This window comes from Haliaeetus albicilla, chromosome 27 (genome assembly GCF_947461875.1).
Source record: "Haliaeetus albicilla chromosome 27, bHalAlb1.1, whole genome shotgun sequence".
NCBI lineage: Eukaryota > Metazoa > Chordata > Aves > Accipitriformes > Accipitridae > Haliaeetus > Haliaeetus albicilla.
In genome coordinates this window covers 13,382,527-13,401,669 of record NC_091509.1, presented here as the reverse complement: position 1 = coordinate 13,401,669, position 19,143 = coordinate 13,382,527, and the positions used below count along the sequence as shown (strand labels likewise).

The following is a 19,143-nucleotide window of genomic DNA, read 5'->3' as shown; positions in this document are numbered from 1 at the left end:
CCAGGCAGAAATCAAAACCTGCTGCACCCTATGAGAAGCACAGGAAGGATGAGTTAGGTACATATATACCTGCAAGGCAGCCAGAATTCCCAGCTAACTGTCTATGAAATACTGCAGTGGCAACAAGTAGCTGAGGAGTCTGCTTTCTGGACCAGTAAAAAGATAGTGCCTTGTCCCTCTTCTCAGGGCACAGGATCAAAATGCATTAAGGTAAGCAGTACAGCCACTGCTGCTACTATAAATGTCCATTCCTGTGGTATTTGTCTAATCTGAATACCCACACGTTAAGAAACAAGGCAGTGAAGCCCCCTGTAGAAACAGAGGGCAATTCAGGCTTTTTAGAAATTCATCTCAGCTCTCTGTTTTATTGGCCATTTTTTTAAAAGAGGGAATAATATCTTATCAACTGACATGAGCTAAAAGGAGAATAAAAAAAGATTAACAATTTCAGTCTGGAATAAGAGAGTTTTGAAGCAAAGGCATGAAAATTTAAAGGGTTTGGGGTGGGGATAAAGAAAAGAATTTACAAGGCTTATTTTGTGAACCCCGAGGGTTAATTTATCATGGAGTAAGTCTGGAACTTGAAAAGCAAAAAATGGTTTATTGGCTTTGAAGGTCAGATAACTATGTTATATCATATTCAATAGGTTAAGGTTCCAAGGGTCTACAGGGTTGCATGACAATTGCAGGAATCCTTATAAAGTCTAGTTTATACCTTTATCGTTAATAGCTTTCTAATCCTTTACCACAAATTTATAGTTTAGAAATGGCAACACATCTTAAAGATTAAAGGTATGTGACAAACAGTTCATGTCCTTTAATAATCAAATCACATAGCTTGGATTGGGGGCTTATCAGGCTTTTTCCTACTCTATGGTTTCATAGGTAGAGAATACTTTATATCCCTATTACATGAATGATGAATGGGACCATTGGTTATGGGCTGTTATTTGCTTGGCTGTAGTCAATATGTTTTCTTTGGACAGGGACTTCAGTGATTTATTTCTCTTTTGGCCTTATCACTTATTAACTCAGGGCAGACAGAAACAGCCAAGGTTGTGAATAAGGACTAGTGCCCATTTAGACTTCTAATATCAGAGAAAATATTCTTTTTAATGATCCAGCTACCCTTTGCTGCGTAGACTCTGATTGCACTTCCCTCTAACTAGAAAATAAAGGTCATATTTCTTGGGAAGTGTATACATAAAATATGCAAAATAATATGTTTCCTTCACAGCCAGCTTTATTCTGATGGTTGCTGTAATTGCTTTCATTTTGCAGCTGTCCTACAGGTACACTGCACACTTTTAGTGATTGTTTTTTGCAGTGTGTTATGGTGCTGCCAGTGTTTAAGAGATACCAAAGATACGAGGATTCTGTGTTCCTATTAGCATACAAAAGGGATTTTCCAGTCTACCTCCACCACCTCCTCACTCTCTGGTAAGACCTTTTTCCCTGCAATCAATTTGGATTCCTCCCAGCTTCCTTTCCTGAATTTCTGCAATGCTAACCAACAACCCTAATATTCCTAATAGTCAACCCTGATAACTGTCCATACTTCACCCCACTAAGCACATCCTAACAAACTTCAAAACAAACACTTTTGGAACAACATTAACCCCCAAGCCCATCACCAAATAATAAAGACTGAAGTTATTTCATCTAGGAAAACTTGTTCCAGAACAATTGCAATCGTTTGCCCCCCCCCAAAAAAGTTTCCAGAGAGGCCAGGCAGACCAGGTTTTAACAGTGACTCAGCAGAGCAACTAAGTTAATGGACTGGAACTTAGAAAGGGCCAGATTCAAGCTTAAACTCAAATAGAGATTTCCTGAGGGCAACTTTCCTTTGCAAGGGCAGGTAACACCCAAGACCACATCACTGATGTGGGTGCTTGGAGGGAAAGACTGCGCCAATCCCTCCCTTGTTTCCCCATCTGTATTTTACCTGCAAGCATCCCAGACCCAGCAGCGGTGCCATGAGGACCCAGTTCTTCAGTGACTATGGCAAACTCCTATGGTAGCAGACAGCCACGCGTACAGCTTAACTTCTTCAGCCCAACACACCACCCCAAAGACAGGTCCATCTCTGAGCTCCACACACCACCTGATGCCTCCGGTGTGTCCCCATGGCGAGGTCCAGTTGGGAACGAACGCTTGGCACAATGAGATGAAGGGGGAACCCAGTGAACTCTGCATTAGGACATTTTTCAGATAGCTGTTATGAGGGTTTTTTTGCTTGTTTCCAGAGCCATTAATTAAATTGACCAGTAAAAGACTACATTTACAAAGGATTTCATTTCATTCTTCCTTACTTGATTGTGCTATACTTAGGATTTATCATCTCTCCTCTGTCCTCTGCAGAGTCTGTCTGAGATCAGGAACAGACTTTATATTGAGTGTCCAAAGCATAGGGTATCCTGCAGCGCAGGGCTCTCCTGCTTTTAAGAACAGACACCAGCTCTTACTTTAAACTTTATACATTTCTTTGTATGGAGGGATTTTGTTCCATTCTTCTGTAGCACTCCGTGACTATTTAACTTTGAGACATCTGATACTTTTTATTCTACCACTGCTATTAATATTTACTAGTAAAAGGCAGATAAAAACTGCTGTTAAAAACAAATGGCATTCATTTGCTAGCTACCAGATCTCATAGCTGGTCACTCTTCTGGAGAAGTGATGTGCTCTATATTTCATTTCAGATTAATGATCGTCATATCTTTGAGGGTGAAGAATTTTATAAACACATCAGGATAAAACCCAAGAAAGCATCAGAGATGCTGGCTTTTTTATTTTATTTTTATTGTTCTGTTGATGGTGGCCTTCTCTCCTGATTTATACTAATCAGCTATTTAGGTGCTCATGATTTAATAATAAACACACATGAATGAGGCATTGTAAAACTAATGAGGTTGTGTATTACTAATGTTGAGAATAACTGCCACTAGGTTTTAACATTTCTCAGGAACTAACAGATACACAGCTATGGCCAAGGTTAGCTGGTGTAAGGGTCAAACTCTGGCCCACAGGGATAAAGAAAGGCTCCAGTGGGGCTACAGGAACCTCTTGACAGCCAGTCTGTCTCTTATCATCACTTCTTTTTTCTTCTTTTTTTTTTTTTTTTTAAGTCTACAAACTCCAGAACTCTCCATTCTGAAAACTGATTGCTTCATTGATTATGTATCTTTTGAACTTTGCATGGTTATTGGTGCCTTCTTGAAAGCAGAAAATTTTCCTAGCAAAGGAATCACTGAAGTTTACCAGGCTGGAAACTTTAGGGACTGGAGATCACCTTCTAAGTAGTTCCAGTTCTGACCAGATCTGTATACATGACTTAAAGCTCTGCATCTAGGGCCATGGACTGAAATTTTAAATGGTGACGGGTAGTTTTCGGACTCTTACTCTTGGAGGTATTTGACTTAAGAAATGAAAAAAAGAATGATTCTCAGAAGACAACTACCCCTGTGCTTCTGTAAATTAAACCATTTAAAGATAAAAACTTAAAAATGAAGCCACCTAAAATCAAGGCTTTTGAAAATGTTACCCAAATCATCTGTGATGTGCAAGGCTCTTCCTGTTTGTACTCAGATTCAAATGTTTTTGGAAGTAAATAAAGGGTGAAATGAGGATGGAGCGGGGATTTTTCCACATGAGGCTATTTCTTCTTTGTAGCAACTAGGGGAGTGAAAAGTGCTCTGAGAAGCCCTATGACATTTCAGAGAAAGAGGCGGTTTCCCAGAAATTCTGTGAATATCCTGACCTTCACAGTGCTAGCATTTCTACATCACTCTACGCACAATGGCCCAAAAGCATAACGCAAACACTGGTCAGTCTCGGCAGTGCTCCACTCTGACCCACTCGGCCTTCGTCACAATAATCCTGGAGGATCAGTGCTCAGCATCTGGGTTATTCACGCTGCACAGCCAGCCCCGTCCGTCCACACTGACCCTACATCCACCCGTCCCTGGTAGTAGCATTTCTAGAGACATACCACCTCCCATAGCATATAATAAACCCCAAATGAACTGGGGGGGACTTGCCTGTTTCTCTAGGTACCCCGACAGCACACAAATGGTTTAGCCTGCAGCCTCCCTGCAAGATTAATGCAAATGCAAATGGTCCCTAAATTCCAACCTGTATCCAACCACGTAACCAATTTTCCAAAAAAGGAACAGTATTTGGGGTACTGCTCAGCCAAGAATCTGAATTAACCCCATGTGGTATACATAACCTGAGTGACAAAGCTAGATACTTCTGGCCCCAGGTGGTCCTTTGCTCTAGCTTGGGAACAAAAGCACAAAACCTTAAACTAAGCAGGTGGCAGAAGACACAGCATAATGCATTTTTATGGACCTTCCATATGTCCTTCCCAATATGCAGTGAGATAAATTCTCCTTTCACTTACATCAATGCAGTCCCACTCAAATCTCACAGTTTAGTACCATAGCAAAATTCATCTGTGAAAATCATGCTGTCCATGATGCACCCATTTTTTTAAATTGAAACAAAACAAAACCTCAAAGTCTGTCCGGGTATCACAAATTTTTGCCAATTCTCATCCCTTATTTAACTCAACTATATATGCCCTGAGTCACCCTTGCAAACAACCTATGGACTTGTATCCCTAATGGCTTCTTCCTTCATCTCAGTTTCTCCAGTCCTACAATAACGGTAGTGATACACATCTGACTCCTAAGTTGTGACATGAAGCTTAATTCATTCAGTGCTCTTCAATACCAGAGGAGACTTACAGGTGAAAGGTGCCACAGGGAAATACTGACCAGCACGTTTGGGTATTTCTGGGTGCAATATGGACTTTGAATACTGTTCCAAAATGAACACACATACAAGATGTGTTCAGACTTCTGTATTTCTAATAACCTTCTCTCAGGAATGTCAAAGCTTAAAATTTAAGAAATAATTGCTCTATAAGTGCATGCTAATGGCTTGCTTTGCAGATGGAAAATAAAAAACTTATGTTTTCTTGTAAGCACGGGATTGACACTGGTTTATTTCTTTCAAAAATACTTACAAAAGCCAGGATTTCTCTGTATGTATGTGACCTTGATTCCTAGATGGCACATGGACTACTTAGAGATCATGTTACTAAGTTATTTGCAGTTAAAGGGGAAAAAAAGGCTAAAATTAATGGGTCACTGGGTATTTTCTTCTGAGAACTTAAGTACTTAACAGTAAGAAAAAAACAGTTTACAGCCAGGTGGCTTGAGGGGATATTTTGTTGAACACTGATTAAAAATAATTTCTTCTAAATGAGACCTGACCACAAAATGGGACCATTAACGAGCAGGGACATTCTCACCAGAAAGGAAACTACGCTTGATCAACTCCTGCACCGCCCACAAACCCCAGGTCTTTTTCTCTCTCTCTCTCACACACTCTCTCTTCCCCCCCCCCCCTTTTTTCTCCTCTCTCCTTTTCTTGTTCTTAATAGCAGGGTAAATAAGCAGCAAGTGATGCTGAAATGTTTTCGGCCAAAAACAGAGGCCAAAATCCTCTGAGAAAACATTTGGCCTCTGTGGTTTTGTAATATGTTCCAGAACACTGAGTTCACTGAAGAACATTGTGAAAAAATCCCATCGGCTGGAGTGATGCTGGGGAATGTTACTGTATCCCAACTTCCAATTGGTCCATTTCCTGCAGGCCTTGTTAAAAAAAAAAAAAAAAAGAAAAGAAAAAAAATAGTGCTATGTGGGAGTTAAAACAAGTTCTCATGGGAAAAATGAATGGCAAGAAATTCTAGCTTTAAAAGAAACAGCTAATCTGCTAGTTTGATTGTTCTTCAAAACTTACAATGAACCAATAATCCTAATTAAAAACACTTGGCCTAGTTCTCTAAAGCATCATAGCTTTTTCTATGCTTCGTTTGTACACACCATAGACTATTAGTTTTTTTCTAGTGCTCACTAACAAAGTGCTGACTTTGTTGGGATGGCTGAGCTAATTTCGTGAACTCAGTGTGAAACCTTAGCTAAACAAAATTGTGGTAATTTTCCTTAATTTGTAAAAGTGATTGGAGTGCAAACAAAATTTTCCTCTTGGGTCAATCCTATAATTTTCAATTAACTAAAACTAATCGGCAGGCGTGTACTGAACCTGCATTTTGTTTAAAGGGCTGGAAGGCACTTCTGAAGGTCAGGATGCATTAATTGTTTTTATTTTAGTTTCATTTAGTCCTTTTTAAAAAAGCCACATTTAAGTTCAGGCTGCCTTTAAAAGGAAAATGCAAATTGTGTGAGGTACGATTTCAGTCACAATAGCTTTTCTGTATCTCCCGTAACTCCATAAAAGCTGCATAAGTAAGAGAATTGTCCACGGATTGGTTCACCTTTGATTTTATCATTGTTGTTTAGTATTTCATAACTTTCCTTTATTGAATAAAAAATAATGTGTTTTAAACACTAACCTGAAAATGCATATATGGAAACACTCTCCCTACTGGGACACTTTATTTCCGCATTCAGCCATCTGCTTCTGGGCAGACAGGCTAAACTGCCACCCTCCTTTTTACTGGAAAAGCTAATTAATGATGATCTGAAAAGCAAAACCAAAATGGGTCCAAGCCATTTTTTACATTTAAATTGCAAAACAAAGTCCTCAAAAATGTCTTCGTGAAGTCGAGGGGGGCAGATTTCCTCCCTTTCTTCTCCTTCTGCATGCATACTTGCCATTTCACCAGCCCAAGATGCAGCCACCCCAGTGGCTTGACAACAAGCAGGACAAGCACAACTTACTGTGAGTGAGAAAGTGAGAAGGGAAAGGATTCCTGGTCAAAGCGCCCAAAGCTCTGACTGACACTTTCATGTGGTATACACTGGAAATTTGCACCAGCTGGCAGTTTGACCCTTTGCTTTTTCTTTTGTTCCAACACATTCAAACCCTAAACAACTTTTTTGATATGGTGCATTATTGTCCAATATATAAGTTTCCCACACATTGTTGAAATCATAATGCTCACAACAAATACACACAGCCTCCACAAGTGCCTGCTGCTCAGCCAGCAAGGTGATACATGAACACTTTAAGACCCAGTTTAAAGAAACCCAGTGCATAATCCCAACTTGGGGAGAGGGTTTTTGAAAAAGACGACAAAGCTTTATAAGGCACCTTTGTTCAACTTGTTCAGTGTTAAGAAAAATCAAATGAGAGCTTTGCTACCCAACTGGAACACAGAAGTCTCTCCTCTGTCTCGAGCCCCTGTGTGTACATTCACCGTTGGAGCAATATATGCGCCCAGTGTAATTAAGAATGCCTCATAGCCACAAGTATTTATGATATATCTTATGCTTAAAGTTTTGGGGGAAATCAAGAATGGGGAAAAGAATTGTACTGGATTGTGCTGAACCACAGTTCCGGCAAACAGTTACAGAAGTAGTCCTCTCTGCATATGTTGAACAACAAGCGCATAAAAGGGCAAGCACATCAAAACCTGGACCAAGCCATTAATTCTTGTAGCATGCATACCTTGCAAGGAATCAATGACACACATTCTTTTTAAAAAGTTAGGCTGCTATTTGATTCATTTCCCAGGCCATTCTCATCACTGCTGAGAGTGGTTTAACATTGCCAGCACCTGCAATGTCCTAGCGTGGTTTTTTGTTAATAATTCTTCAGTCCAAACCACTCAACTTAGTGCTCTCAGTGTGGGATGCCACCCCAAAACACATTGCAAGTCACTATGTCTACAGCTTCGGCTGGGGTGAAAGCTATTTAGCCCCCCTGGAAGTCAGAGACAAGTACGTTACGGTGAGATGGGCAGGCAAACAGGCTGCTGCTTTGAACACTTGCAACACTTGCAGGACAACATGAGATGGAGATACTTAGCAAGACACTTCTTGGAAGGTAGGTTCCCAATTGCACTAGTATGTCTGGCTCTTTATGCTTGCACTCTTCCTCTGTTTGTTTAAGCACTGGAGTATCTGTTTCTCTCCTTCCTCCCCACTCCTGGGTAAGAGATGTCCCATTGCGAGGACAAACAATCAAACAAAAATCCCACACTGGTATGTTTTCAGAGTCATCTCTACGGTCATCCATTTCTGAAATCCAACCTTAAATTGGTACCTTCAATGATGTGCTCAGCCAAAATAATAAAATGCAGTACAGCTTTTAACAACGAAAGCAGAAGCCCTAGCAAGTGTGATATATTGCCTGCCCTATTTCTCCACGTTATATCTAGTTCTAAAGCATCCTTACCTGTGTAAATGAATCTTCCAGGCGTTCCCTTGCAAAACTGCTTAGACTTGTAGGACAATGTGACTTCTACAACCCCTGGGATATGTCGGGGAGGCGTCTGTACGCGGATAGCGTGAGGAGTAATCAGCTAGAGGAAAACATTGAGAAGGGAGAAGAAAGGGAAAAAAGCACTGTTAGATGCTGAACACTTCTTTAGTAACACTTTCCTCTCAGATCACAGTAAACAAGCTTTGAAACATGTAATTAACTTGTCAATGTTTGAATACAATCTTGATGTAACCCACACAAAAGCCAGTGACTACAATATTTACAAGCATTCTCCCTCTCAGCCGTAACAACATTATTTCTGTTTTCATACATGGCAGGCACTTGCTTGCTAGTACAAGCATGAGCCCTGGTTTAATGCAATAACTTTAGCTTACAGCAGCACGATGCCTATGTTTGCTGAGGTGAACACTGGGGTCATGACAGTGTCCAACAAATCTGATTGATAAATGATACTCAGTTACATGTGTGAACACAGCACAGCGCAAGCCCAGGCTGAGATTCGCTGCACAGCACAAGCCCAGGCAGGCTTTTAAATGCGCTGGTCCCCAGCTGACATCTGTACGCTGCAAAAGCACCATGTGCTGCTGTTTTAATTTTCTATTCATTTTGTGGAGGTATGACTGATTACTGCAGAAATGCAAAGTTTGGCTTCTGAAGGATGCCAGATCTTTCCTTGCACATGAGCAGAGCACTCAAAAGAGATATACCAGATATAACCATCTAACCATCGCTTCCAGTCTGCCTTCACTGCAATGACCGACACACATCTGAGAGTGCTCCTGCAGATGTGGATTTGCACAGTAATAAGTAGACAAACTTAACTTTCTTGCTAATGGGGCTGGGGATCTTTACACAAAAGATTGGGGTGGGTCAGTGCTGCGCTTTCCAGGGTCTAGACCATTTTTGCTCTTTCAGGGTTCTGGACTGGATTTAAAACATAGTCCCTGAAATTAATATTAGAGCCATCTAGGAGTTCACTAATTTATGGCAGGTTAACTTAAATCTCTGTTGCACTCAGAAACAACAGCATTGTCCTCCCCATCACTGAAACATCCTCTTCTCACTCATTATGCTCCCTCAGACAAGAAGAGTAAAAAGAGGTACATAGAAAAGGTGACGTGATTGTGTCCAGCAACCAAGATACAGCTCTGGCACGTGGATAATCCTTCTCCAACTGACCGTGGCACACTAACACACTTCTGGAGAGGCAAACAAGACCAAGACCATAACCAGCTTTGACAGTGAGCAAAGCCATGGGCACCCTACACAGACAGTGAACTGCTCTGTGCTGTTGGTTGAATCGTGTCCTGGATTAGGGAATACATTTCAATAGGGGTTTTGCTTTTTTTTTAATAAAAAGCTGATTTTATTCTTATTTTTACTAGGAACCAAATATTTCAAAATGTATTAAGGCCCTACCAAAAAATCAGACTTTTAACCAGTTCTTTGTTTAGGGCACAGGACTAAAAAAGCACAGAAGGAGAGTAATGTCTGTCTGAGAGCCATCTGTGTTACTGAGGGAAATGGCATACACAGTAGGAAGTTCTCCATATTTACAATAAGAAAATTAAAATTAAGTCAAGTTGAAGATTAAAACCAAAACTACCAGCATCAAATGCTTCAAAAGTTATTCAGATCCACAGAAGTCGTAAGTCGTATGTCATTTTAGAAATGATCATGTAGGAATTGATGCCTTATTGTTTGTAAGCTCCAAAGAATATGTTTTCAGGTTCTGCTTTGAAATCATGTGATTTAGAAACTTACTTATTTTTAAAAGAAACCTGCCTTTTTTCTGAATTACTCGATCAACTGGGTTAAAAAAAAAACACCAAAAACCAAACCAAAACAAAACCCCAAACTTCCAAGGATTGCTTTTACTTAAATTGAGTTGTTTTACAATTGGGCTGACCAAAGCCAACTAGGCCAATTCTCTACATGCCCTCAACAGTCAGCGGAGGCAGAAAGCACTGCCAAATAGCAATTTATTTCCAGTGCTTTAGACACCTCTCATGTTGGGATGAGCTGCTCTCTGGAAACATCTACCTTTCTCCAATGAGTCGAGATGACAAGTTTAGACTAGATGCTAAACTGTAGACAGCCAAACATAGCTGAGATAAATCCCATCCTCAAGTGGTTCTAGTTAACCGGGTGAACTGGCAAGATGAGAGAAGTTTCCTGACATTTTTAGGGGGAAAATATTTGTAAAAATAGCCAAGGATTTTAATAGTAAAGGTTAACATGTTAGTCTTACTACGTCAGCGTGTGCCTTGCACCCCTCACCCCCATTCTGGCATGAGCTATACAGGCAGCTTCTGGTTGTATCTTTGAATTTCCCAGCATTTACTGGTCTGTCACCACTTTAATGTTCTTTAAACATAATTTGTGGCATTTTCCAATACTCATCTTCCCTGGTTCCCAAGAAATGTCTGACCTATTTATGGTCCATTGTTACAGAGAGCTGGGGAGAGTTAAGCAAGTTTCCTGGTTTGTTCTCCACAAACAGTTTGGTTTTCCTTTGTGCTCTGAAGTAAATAAGTTTAACTGTGTTTAAAACCACAAATATACAATAATGTCGCCCACACATTCCCCAAGGGTGAACATTATGTCTGAAGTCCTATGGTTTAGGATACTCAGGATATATTTTACTCCTCTCTTCTCTAGAACTAAAGCTTGGGAGGTATACCAGGAGAATACACGTGCCTTTTCCTTTTGCTTTTTCTCCTGAGCTAGAAAGACCGTTGTTGTGGGTCAGCCTTCGGATCTCATGCACACAGAAAGGAACTGGCTAGCTCAGTTACATACCAGTAGTCCCCTATATTGCTGTCATATCAAGAAATTGTCTTTAAGGGACAAACAATGTCACCGCACTCCCAAACCTGCCCTCTGAACCTCACCTTTGGTCTCAAATTCTGATCCCCTAGTACTGCCAGGATCTGCATTATGGACTGGCACCAGCTTTCTAAATTGCCCTAATTCCGTTTTGCAAGCCGAATGACCCGATGGATGCTGCACAAGTCAGGGTACTCCAGGCCCACCCGCGGCAAGAGCAAATCTGCCCCTGACTTCAATAACTCCAGGATTACAGGATGTTTTCCTGTCTACACTGTCAACCTGTGGCCTGACCTTGGGAATCCACTCCACCTTTTCCTAGCGTATTTTCTCCTCTCACACTGACATGGCCTGTACCTTCTTCAAGGCACAGTCTGTCTCATACTTGCACATAAGGCATCTGGAAAAGGAGAGCTATTAGCATCAAGGGCTATTAAAAGTAAAGACACTACTTGTGGAAGCCTCTGAGCCCCAAACTGAAGACTGGTGGAGTGTTCTGGGGAAGCATCACTACATGCTCACAGTGTTTTTATAGGCATCTGTCATTGCCCCGCACCAAACACAAGATACTGAGCTAGACAGACCTCCACGGCTGACCCCATATGGCCATTTCTATGTTCTAATCTCAGGTGGGAACTCTTGGTGCATTACCATAACAACCGTAGCAATGACATGCCAAGAACTAGAATTTGTGCATATGAGTTACGTACATTTCTGAACGCACACTTTAAATGTAAATCTCAAGCAAGGCATTAACCTGTGATTTGGAGATGAAGCCACCAGCCAAAATCCCAGACCCAGTTTCCTCTTCCATTCCAGCATTTGGCTAATTGAGATCTGGAGCTGGACTAGTAACTGGATGTTTTCTCCCAAGGGATTTTCAAGTGAATTGGTCTGATACTTGGCAACTGCACTAGCTGTTTGATATAAACTCTTACATGTCAGTTGGGACATGCTGTGGATTGCATTAAAACCTGAGTTAGAGACCTTCAGAATGGAGGGAGGTGCGTGTCCTTCAAAATCCAAAACACATTTGGGTTGAGTGTGTACAACAAGCCTCTTTCTGTGGTTTGCTAATATATTCTAGACATTCTTGTGTGATACAGCATCATTTCACACTCTTCAGAGTGCCAGGTTACTTTCTTTTTTTTAAAGTGACATTTTATAAGGAGATGTCATTAATCTGAGTCACTAGTTTATTTTTGCATGCTTGAGCTCTGGTTTGTGGTTAGGGAAATGGTGACAATCAGTCATAAATTTAACTTGGACTCTGTATGAAGAGGACCCTTAGGACAGGAATGAAGAAAAATCCTACCAGCTGAAGGTAATGACAGCTTTCAGTGAGAACAGGAGCCTTAAGACACCTATATTTTTAAAAATGACCAGTGTCTTTGTATGCCTCAATTCTGGGCATCCAAATGCTGCTTAATAAGCCTTGGCTTTCAAAAAGAAGGTGCCTACTCATTTTTTAAAAATGAGTCAGTCCTCCAAAATAAGCACCGAAAAACAGAGACTTCCAAAATCAATAATAAACATGAAAAGCAAAATAAAAAACTGTGTCACAGAATTTGATTCAGCAGCATTAAAAAAAAACCAAAAAACAAAAACCAAAACAAAAAAGCTAAATCAAAAAATCATCCTCTGTTTTTGTGGTGTACAAAGGTAAAAGAACTGATATTTCAGTGCTTCATCTTTTCTTAATATAAAAGAAAAAGAAGTTGTTTCCAGCTGACTCTGTACAGCTGGAGGAATGTTCTTGGCAGGAAAATGTTTGAAGAAATAGTTCTTTTTAAGCAAATATTGTGGAATATTTATAAGAAACTAATTTTGTCCTCACAATCGTGTATTTGCCCTGAAACTTGACTCTCAGAGTTTCAGCCCCCCAATAAGAGAGAGAAACAAAAGAGGATTTTTATCAGCAGCCCAGATTTTGAATACTTGCAACAACACACAGACAGAGAACGCTGGGTAAAAACCTGTAAATAACAACTCCGTCTGTTTGTGGACGGGACAAACAGAAAGGCAGAGTCTATCTGGCAAACAGACTATTTGCTGGGAGTTGTCTCTCCAGATTCAGCATGTGCACACGCTATACCAATGCCATTTGTTTGTCGGTTATGAAAGTTCCTTGAAAAAAAAGGCATTAGATGGTCCATTTTGCTGTATTCTAAAAATATCAAGGGCTTTTAAAGTCATTTTTATAAAGTAATATGGGAGTTAAGGATTAATTGAACCTACTGGCTTAGGGTATCTGCATTTCTGCAGAAAATTAATGTGACAAATTAAGTTTTTATTTAGTTCTCCCTGGCTGAGAAAGGTTGTAATTATGTTAGAGTGTTTACAGCTAAAATATATGTTTAAATAATAAATATGTGTTTCAGAAACCATTTTAAACCTCCTTTTTTAACACAGTCAACTCCATTTCAAGCATATAAATATTTCAATTACAAAACTTGAATACATGTAAAATAAATTAAAAATATATTATTTACTTTTCAAATTATTTATAACATATGTTGCTTGACAGCAACAAATTCACCCTTAAAATGAACAAATTTTATTTTTGGCTTTTAACTTTGCTTCTGAACCATGGTAGGATTTATATTTTAAATATCCATGCATCTCAGGTACTTACATGGATTTTGCCATAATAAAATCTGAGTAATATAGGACCTTTACGATAATTATCTTCACAGCACCTCTCCAAAGAAGGTGACTAATCTTATTACTATGTTAGAGAAAGGGAATTGAACTTTAAGCAGATTATGTGATTTGCCCAAGGTCCCATGCAAAGTCTGTGGCAAAATGATGCTTAATTTAAATATTAGACTTCACGACCCAAACCACCTGCAATTGCAACTGAAAGTGAAGCTAGAAAAATCCATGTGAAAATGCTCTGCAAGACTCCCTCTTTTTCTTTAGCTTCCACCTATCTAGTTTTGTTTTGGATTTTCTACAGCTCAGTTAAAATCATGTTTTCTTTGGATCCATGAAGCAACAAGATGAACTTGAAAATTCTTCTTTAATTCAATGGCAACATAACCTGGCCAGGTTTGCTCAAAACTGGGCCTGACTGGCAACTCAGGGTGAACCTGCTCCAGGTTTGAAGATCGACAGTTCAATTCTACAGTCTATTAAAGTAAAACAAAAATATTCTTCCTGGGTACTGAAAATGCACTAGACATTTTTAGAAATGGGAAGGCAAATGAAAGAACTTATTTTGTACTTCATATGTGGCCAGTACGTATAATTTGAATTATTTATAGATCACTATTATTTAGGGATCACTCAGACAGTTCATGCGTTTCTACACTTGTTTATCATGTCTGTCTGCTTCTTTTAGAAATCATTTCTTTTCCCCTGTAGGATTTTCTATTCCTCTCAGAGGTTATGCAACTGAGAAGCAATTCTGTAAGGGAGAGTCAGTGAAACAGTCTTCAGTCAAAGCCAACTTGCAGCCCGTTATAGCATTCACAACAAACAGACTGACTTTGGTCTGGACCCCCTCTAACATTATTCATTTTATGACAAGGCCTTGCAACCACCAGCAACAATGTTTTGACCAGCACTCACTCTCCTGAGATTAGAAATTGCCAATTAATGGCTTCCACTAATAAATAGAATCAAGCTTTATAATGAAAGATCCAATTCTGCACTACCAAAATCAGAGCACTTTCCTCCCAGCCTCTTCACCTTTCCCTGTTAAATGTCTGTAGCCATAATGGCTTCAATCCTAACACACAAAGTGCTTACACCGGACCCAGGGGGCACTTTCATGATCACATAAGGGCTTCAGAATAGGGCTTATTTAATATATCTCCTTTTCTGGAATGCCCTTTCATCCACACTTGTCCTCAAGTGGAAGGATGAGAGAGAGGGAGAGAGAATAGTGGAGCCCATGAAGGACATTAGAGGATACTCTTCACATGGAAAAAATGCTGCCATATGTGCAATGGAATCAGTAGGGGGAATGTGCTGGATATGAATTAAGCTATAATGTTGATTTAATATTTATAGGATATAAGGCAAAACATCAGAAGATCCTTACCACACTGGGTAAGCATTGTATAGCTATTTCAGAGATGCTGGGTTGTCTGTTAGCGTGTACATTTCAGCATTAAAGTAATGAAAATAACAATTTTTTATAAAACCTCCAAAATGCTTTTGAAAAGTCATAAAAGCAAAATGTAAACCTCTCTTTGGAGCCGCCTTCCCGTGCCAGTGAAGCCAGTGGGAGCTCTGCCCCGACTTCTATAGCCCTGCGCACTGGAAGTGGCCATTCGGGTGACGCTGCCTGGGTTTTAACTTTCCACGGACTTTTGGGGAATATGTGCCAGGAGGATTTAAGAAACTGGGAGGAACAGCAAGAGCAAAAAATGGATAAGAAGCAAAAAAAGGGTTACTGTGAAACTACAGAGGCCCTCGCTAGGTATGACGAGTCTGTATTTTCCACTGTGGGTACAATACTGTGTATGTGGTTGCTATCATGCAGATGGTACTTACACCAAGCGCCTCCACTTTAAGGATAGGCTATTCAGAGGCACTGAATTTCTGCAATCTCCACCTCACTGAGCTGCAGCTACAAGCAGCCCATTTCCCTGGAAAACAGGATCACCTAAACGTCTGTTTCCTGTGGGCCCTTAGCTATTGTAGTGCTAAATGCAGAATTATTCACACAGGCATTTATCCATCCCTTTTCTTGGAATAAAAGGCACTGAGCTAAATTCTGGGCCAGTGAGCGGAGATGCAAATCCCCTGGCTATAATGGATTTCTGCCACAGGTAAATTTGACTAATTATTTTCATAAAACTGAATGAGGAAAGGATTCTCATCTCAACATTTGTTGCTGATTTAGCATGTGGCATAGAAAAAGGACAGACTAGCTATAAGCTAGACAAAGCTATTAGACATTACCGTTCAGACAACACCTACCTCACTCCAAACCAGCATGGTGCCGAATATGACCTGTAACCCATCAAAGAAATTGTCTCCTATGATGATGACAGTGGCACCTCCTGTAGTCCATCCTTCACTTGGACTGATGGCTTTGATACATGGTGTAGCTGCTTTTCAACACACATGAAAAAGAGAAGTATTCTGCTGTTAGAACCAGATTTTAATGATAGAAGACTTGAGAAAAATAAAATAAAAGGAGCTTTCATTTCCCCCCTTACTAACACAAAGATTTCAGCAATCACTATCTTTCTAGTACATGTGCATGACCTCAACCTATATCTTTGGAAGCATTTTTTCTCAATTAATTTCTGTTTGGTTTTGTTATCTGCATTAAAAAAATTAACTTTTTTAAGCCTGCTTGAACAAAAAAATCACAGCATGATGGGCAGAGACCAATTGGAAATCAGAATAAAATCTTTATTCTATATGAAACGTGCAATACCTGAGTTAATAAAACAATCTCCAGTGAGCTTGCTTTATGATCCATCATAACCTAAATTCATCAAGGAAACTCCTACAAATATTGTGGAAAATATTGGCTAAATAAAAAAGGGTGTAACCTCAGCATTTCTTTAATTATTCTGCAATCAGATCCAGGTTGTTCTAGTATTAAGCCACCCTGCCCTGCTTAATGCTTTGGCTACTACAAAAAAAAAAAAACAAACCCCAAGCCTACAACCCTGTCATGTAGTCATTCCAGTTACATTGCATCTACCGGATAATTCAGAAGTGTGTACAATGCATTCTGCCATATTCGTAGAGTCTGTCACCGCTTTCACTAGCCACTTTCTTGGCATCATATGTACTAAAGTGCCTCCTGAGAGGATGTTGAAAACTCAAGCACTGCTCAAAGTAGTAAGCTCAAATCTTGGTGTAAGATCTTCTGGTTTAAGACTATCTAAGCAGAAGCATGCTCAACATATATATCGGTGGGAGAGGGCAATATAAACATCCACATACTGATTCTCCTTCTCTGCAGTACTGGCGTACATCAGAATTTAACTGTGCTGAAGCAACAGGAATAACATTACTGTAAAAATAACCTGAATAAGACAAAAAGCCTTAGGTGACTCTCAGCTGTGGAGTCTGAGGGTGGTCATATAGGTTGATGAAAAGAAGCAACTCCATCCCAAATGCCACCAACTTCTCCTTGCTAACACAGCATGAGGTGAAAATATGACACCATACCGTTAGATAACATTTTAAGTAAAGTGGGTACCTCAACAATTTCATTAGCCGTGAAAAACAGATTCCTTAAGGAGGAGCAAAACTCCACCAATCAACCTCAATGTTGAAAAGAAAGATTCCTTCCTTTAGATATGAATCTGGTCCTCAGCAGAGAGAAGAGGCTGGCTCCACTGAAAACACATGAAGGGCTGCTATTGCCCACACTGATTCTGCAATGTCAATCACCAGGACTTCATTAGCTGCATATATATATCTGTATGTATATGTATCTGCATATATAGCTCTTCTTTCAGGGTTGCTGGCATTTGTCTCTGAATTGCTACTTGGTTGAAAGGCTGGCTGAGCTATTAATTTGGTCTGTAACTTTGAGTATTTGATGAGGCATTCAAGGGAGAGCCCTCAGGCACTTCATCAGGTCAGGATCTACTAGGAAGATTGGGGTGTGAAAGCCTGCCACATGTTAGCACCATGCAGGACAACACTCTTGCACCCGTGAATTCTTTAATGTGGCTGTATAGTGGCACAGCCCCTGCCCTACATTCTTCTAATTGTAAGAACAGTAAATTAATTCATTCACAGAAGCCTACTTTAAAATGCTCCAGACTAAGTGCTAAAGAGGCCCTGTGCCTCTTTATCTAGTGAAGTTCTGGTGGGTTGGAGCTAATTGCAAGAGTGGTGAGGCTGGTAAGAAGCTCCTTCCTCCCAGCCCCTGGGCAGGGCAAGCTGGTGTGGAGCTGGGAAGCGGGAGGGAGCTGGGAAGGGAGCTGGGAAGGGAGCTGTTGAGTCACCCTTAGCAATGAGTGTTTCTGTGGGCACTGCTACAGACTCGCACCACCAGTGATGGAACACATGCATGGGGAGCAAACAGACCCTGTCCCTACCTACAAAAGGTTGTAAGTGTCAGGCACAAACTTTTCCACTACTTAAGCTGATGGGGATGCCAGCTCCAGTGAAAAACACAAACACACACAGGCAGAAAAAAATCATTACCCTACTCCAAACTTGGCAGAGCACAGCCGTTAACTTTTACATGAGCTAACAAAAGAAACATCCTAACATTACCGTCACGAAAATGTAGCGCGCACACAGAAGTAACTTCAGTATGTTTAATTTGGATTCAAGTTACTTGCATAAAACTGCATAAAAACCATTGCAAAGTCCAAAACCAAATGCTTTCCTTTCAGCTGAGCTCACAGCAATGGATTTACAGTGAAAGCAGCTTTTCAAAATGCCATCTAGCCCTTTCACGGAATTGAACTTTTTCATAAATAAAAATTAAAATCACTTCCAAATTACACCCTTTCCAGTATTTCCAGTTGATTGTGGACATCCCCTCCCCCCCCAATAAAACTCAAAGATAATCAGTTTCCCATGTGTCAGAGAATGAGCTACTTTTCTTAAAGACTACAAGCAACATTTTTTTCCTAAATACCAGTGAATAAAAACTGTTTGAGACCATAAGCCATTAACAGAAAACATATGCAGGCTTCAAAATTATAGATTCAATTCATCTTTAAAATGAATGCAAGATACTGTTCTGCAGTTACAGGTCCCCACTAAAGGTCTTGCTATTTATCTTGTGATATTCTTTGCGGCACCTACATTGCACTCAGAAGTGCAAGGTGCTGCGCTGTCTGTGCTGCCTCATGTATTTGATTCTAACGCTTTACACATGCATGTGCTTAATATCAAATATAAGCCAAGTCCCACGGCAGCCAAGGGGACTTTGAGCAGACGCTCGGGTCCTTGCGCTGCACTGGGCTGTAGGTTGTTCACTGGGACACTCTCACCCGCAAAGTCAATGCGACCGCTCGCACGTGTAATTTTATTTAAATATGTAGCAATTGTGCTGAATCAGTGCCTCACCGAAACTGCTGGCAATAGCCCAGGACATCTCCGAGGAGGAGGAAA

General features: G+C 40.3%; 1 protein-coding gene across 9 annotated transcripts in view; it reads right to left on the bottom strand.

Moving 5' to 3' along the window:
- EBF1 (EBF transcription factor 1) overlaps positions 1 to 19,143 on the bottom strand; it is a 284,529-nt gene that overhangs the window by 60,538 nt on the left and 204,848 nt on the right. For 5 of the 9 annotated variants that reach the window (XM_069772891.1, XM_069772889.1, XM_069772893.1 and 2 more), the window contains exons 9-10: positions 16,021 to 16,154; positions 8,212 to 8,338 (exon numbers count right to left, since the gene is read on the bottom strand). In XM_069772891.1, coding sequence (XP_069628992.1) covers positions 8,212 to 8,338; positions 16,021 to 16,154 — 261 coding nt within the window. The remainder of the gene's footprint in view (positions 1 to 8,211; positions 8,339 to 16,020; positions 16,155 to 19,143) is intronic. The other 4 variants (XM_069772892.1, XM_069772890.1, XM_069772894.1 and 1 more) reach the window with 1 other exon arrangement.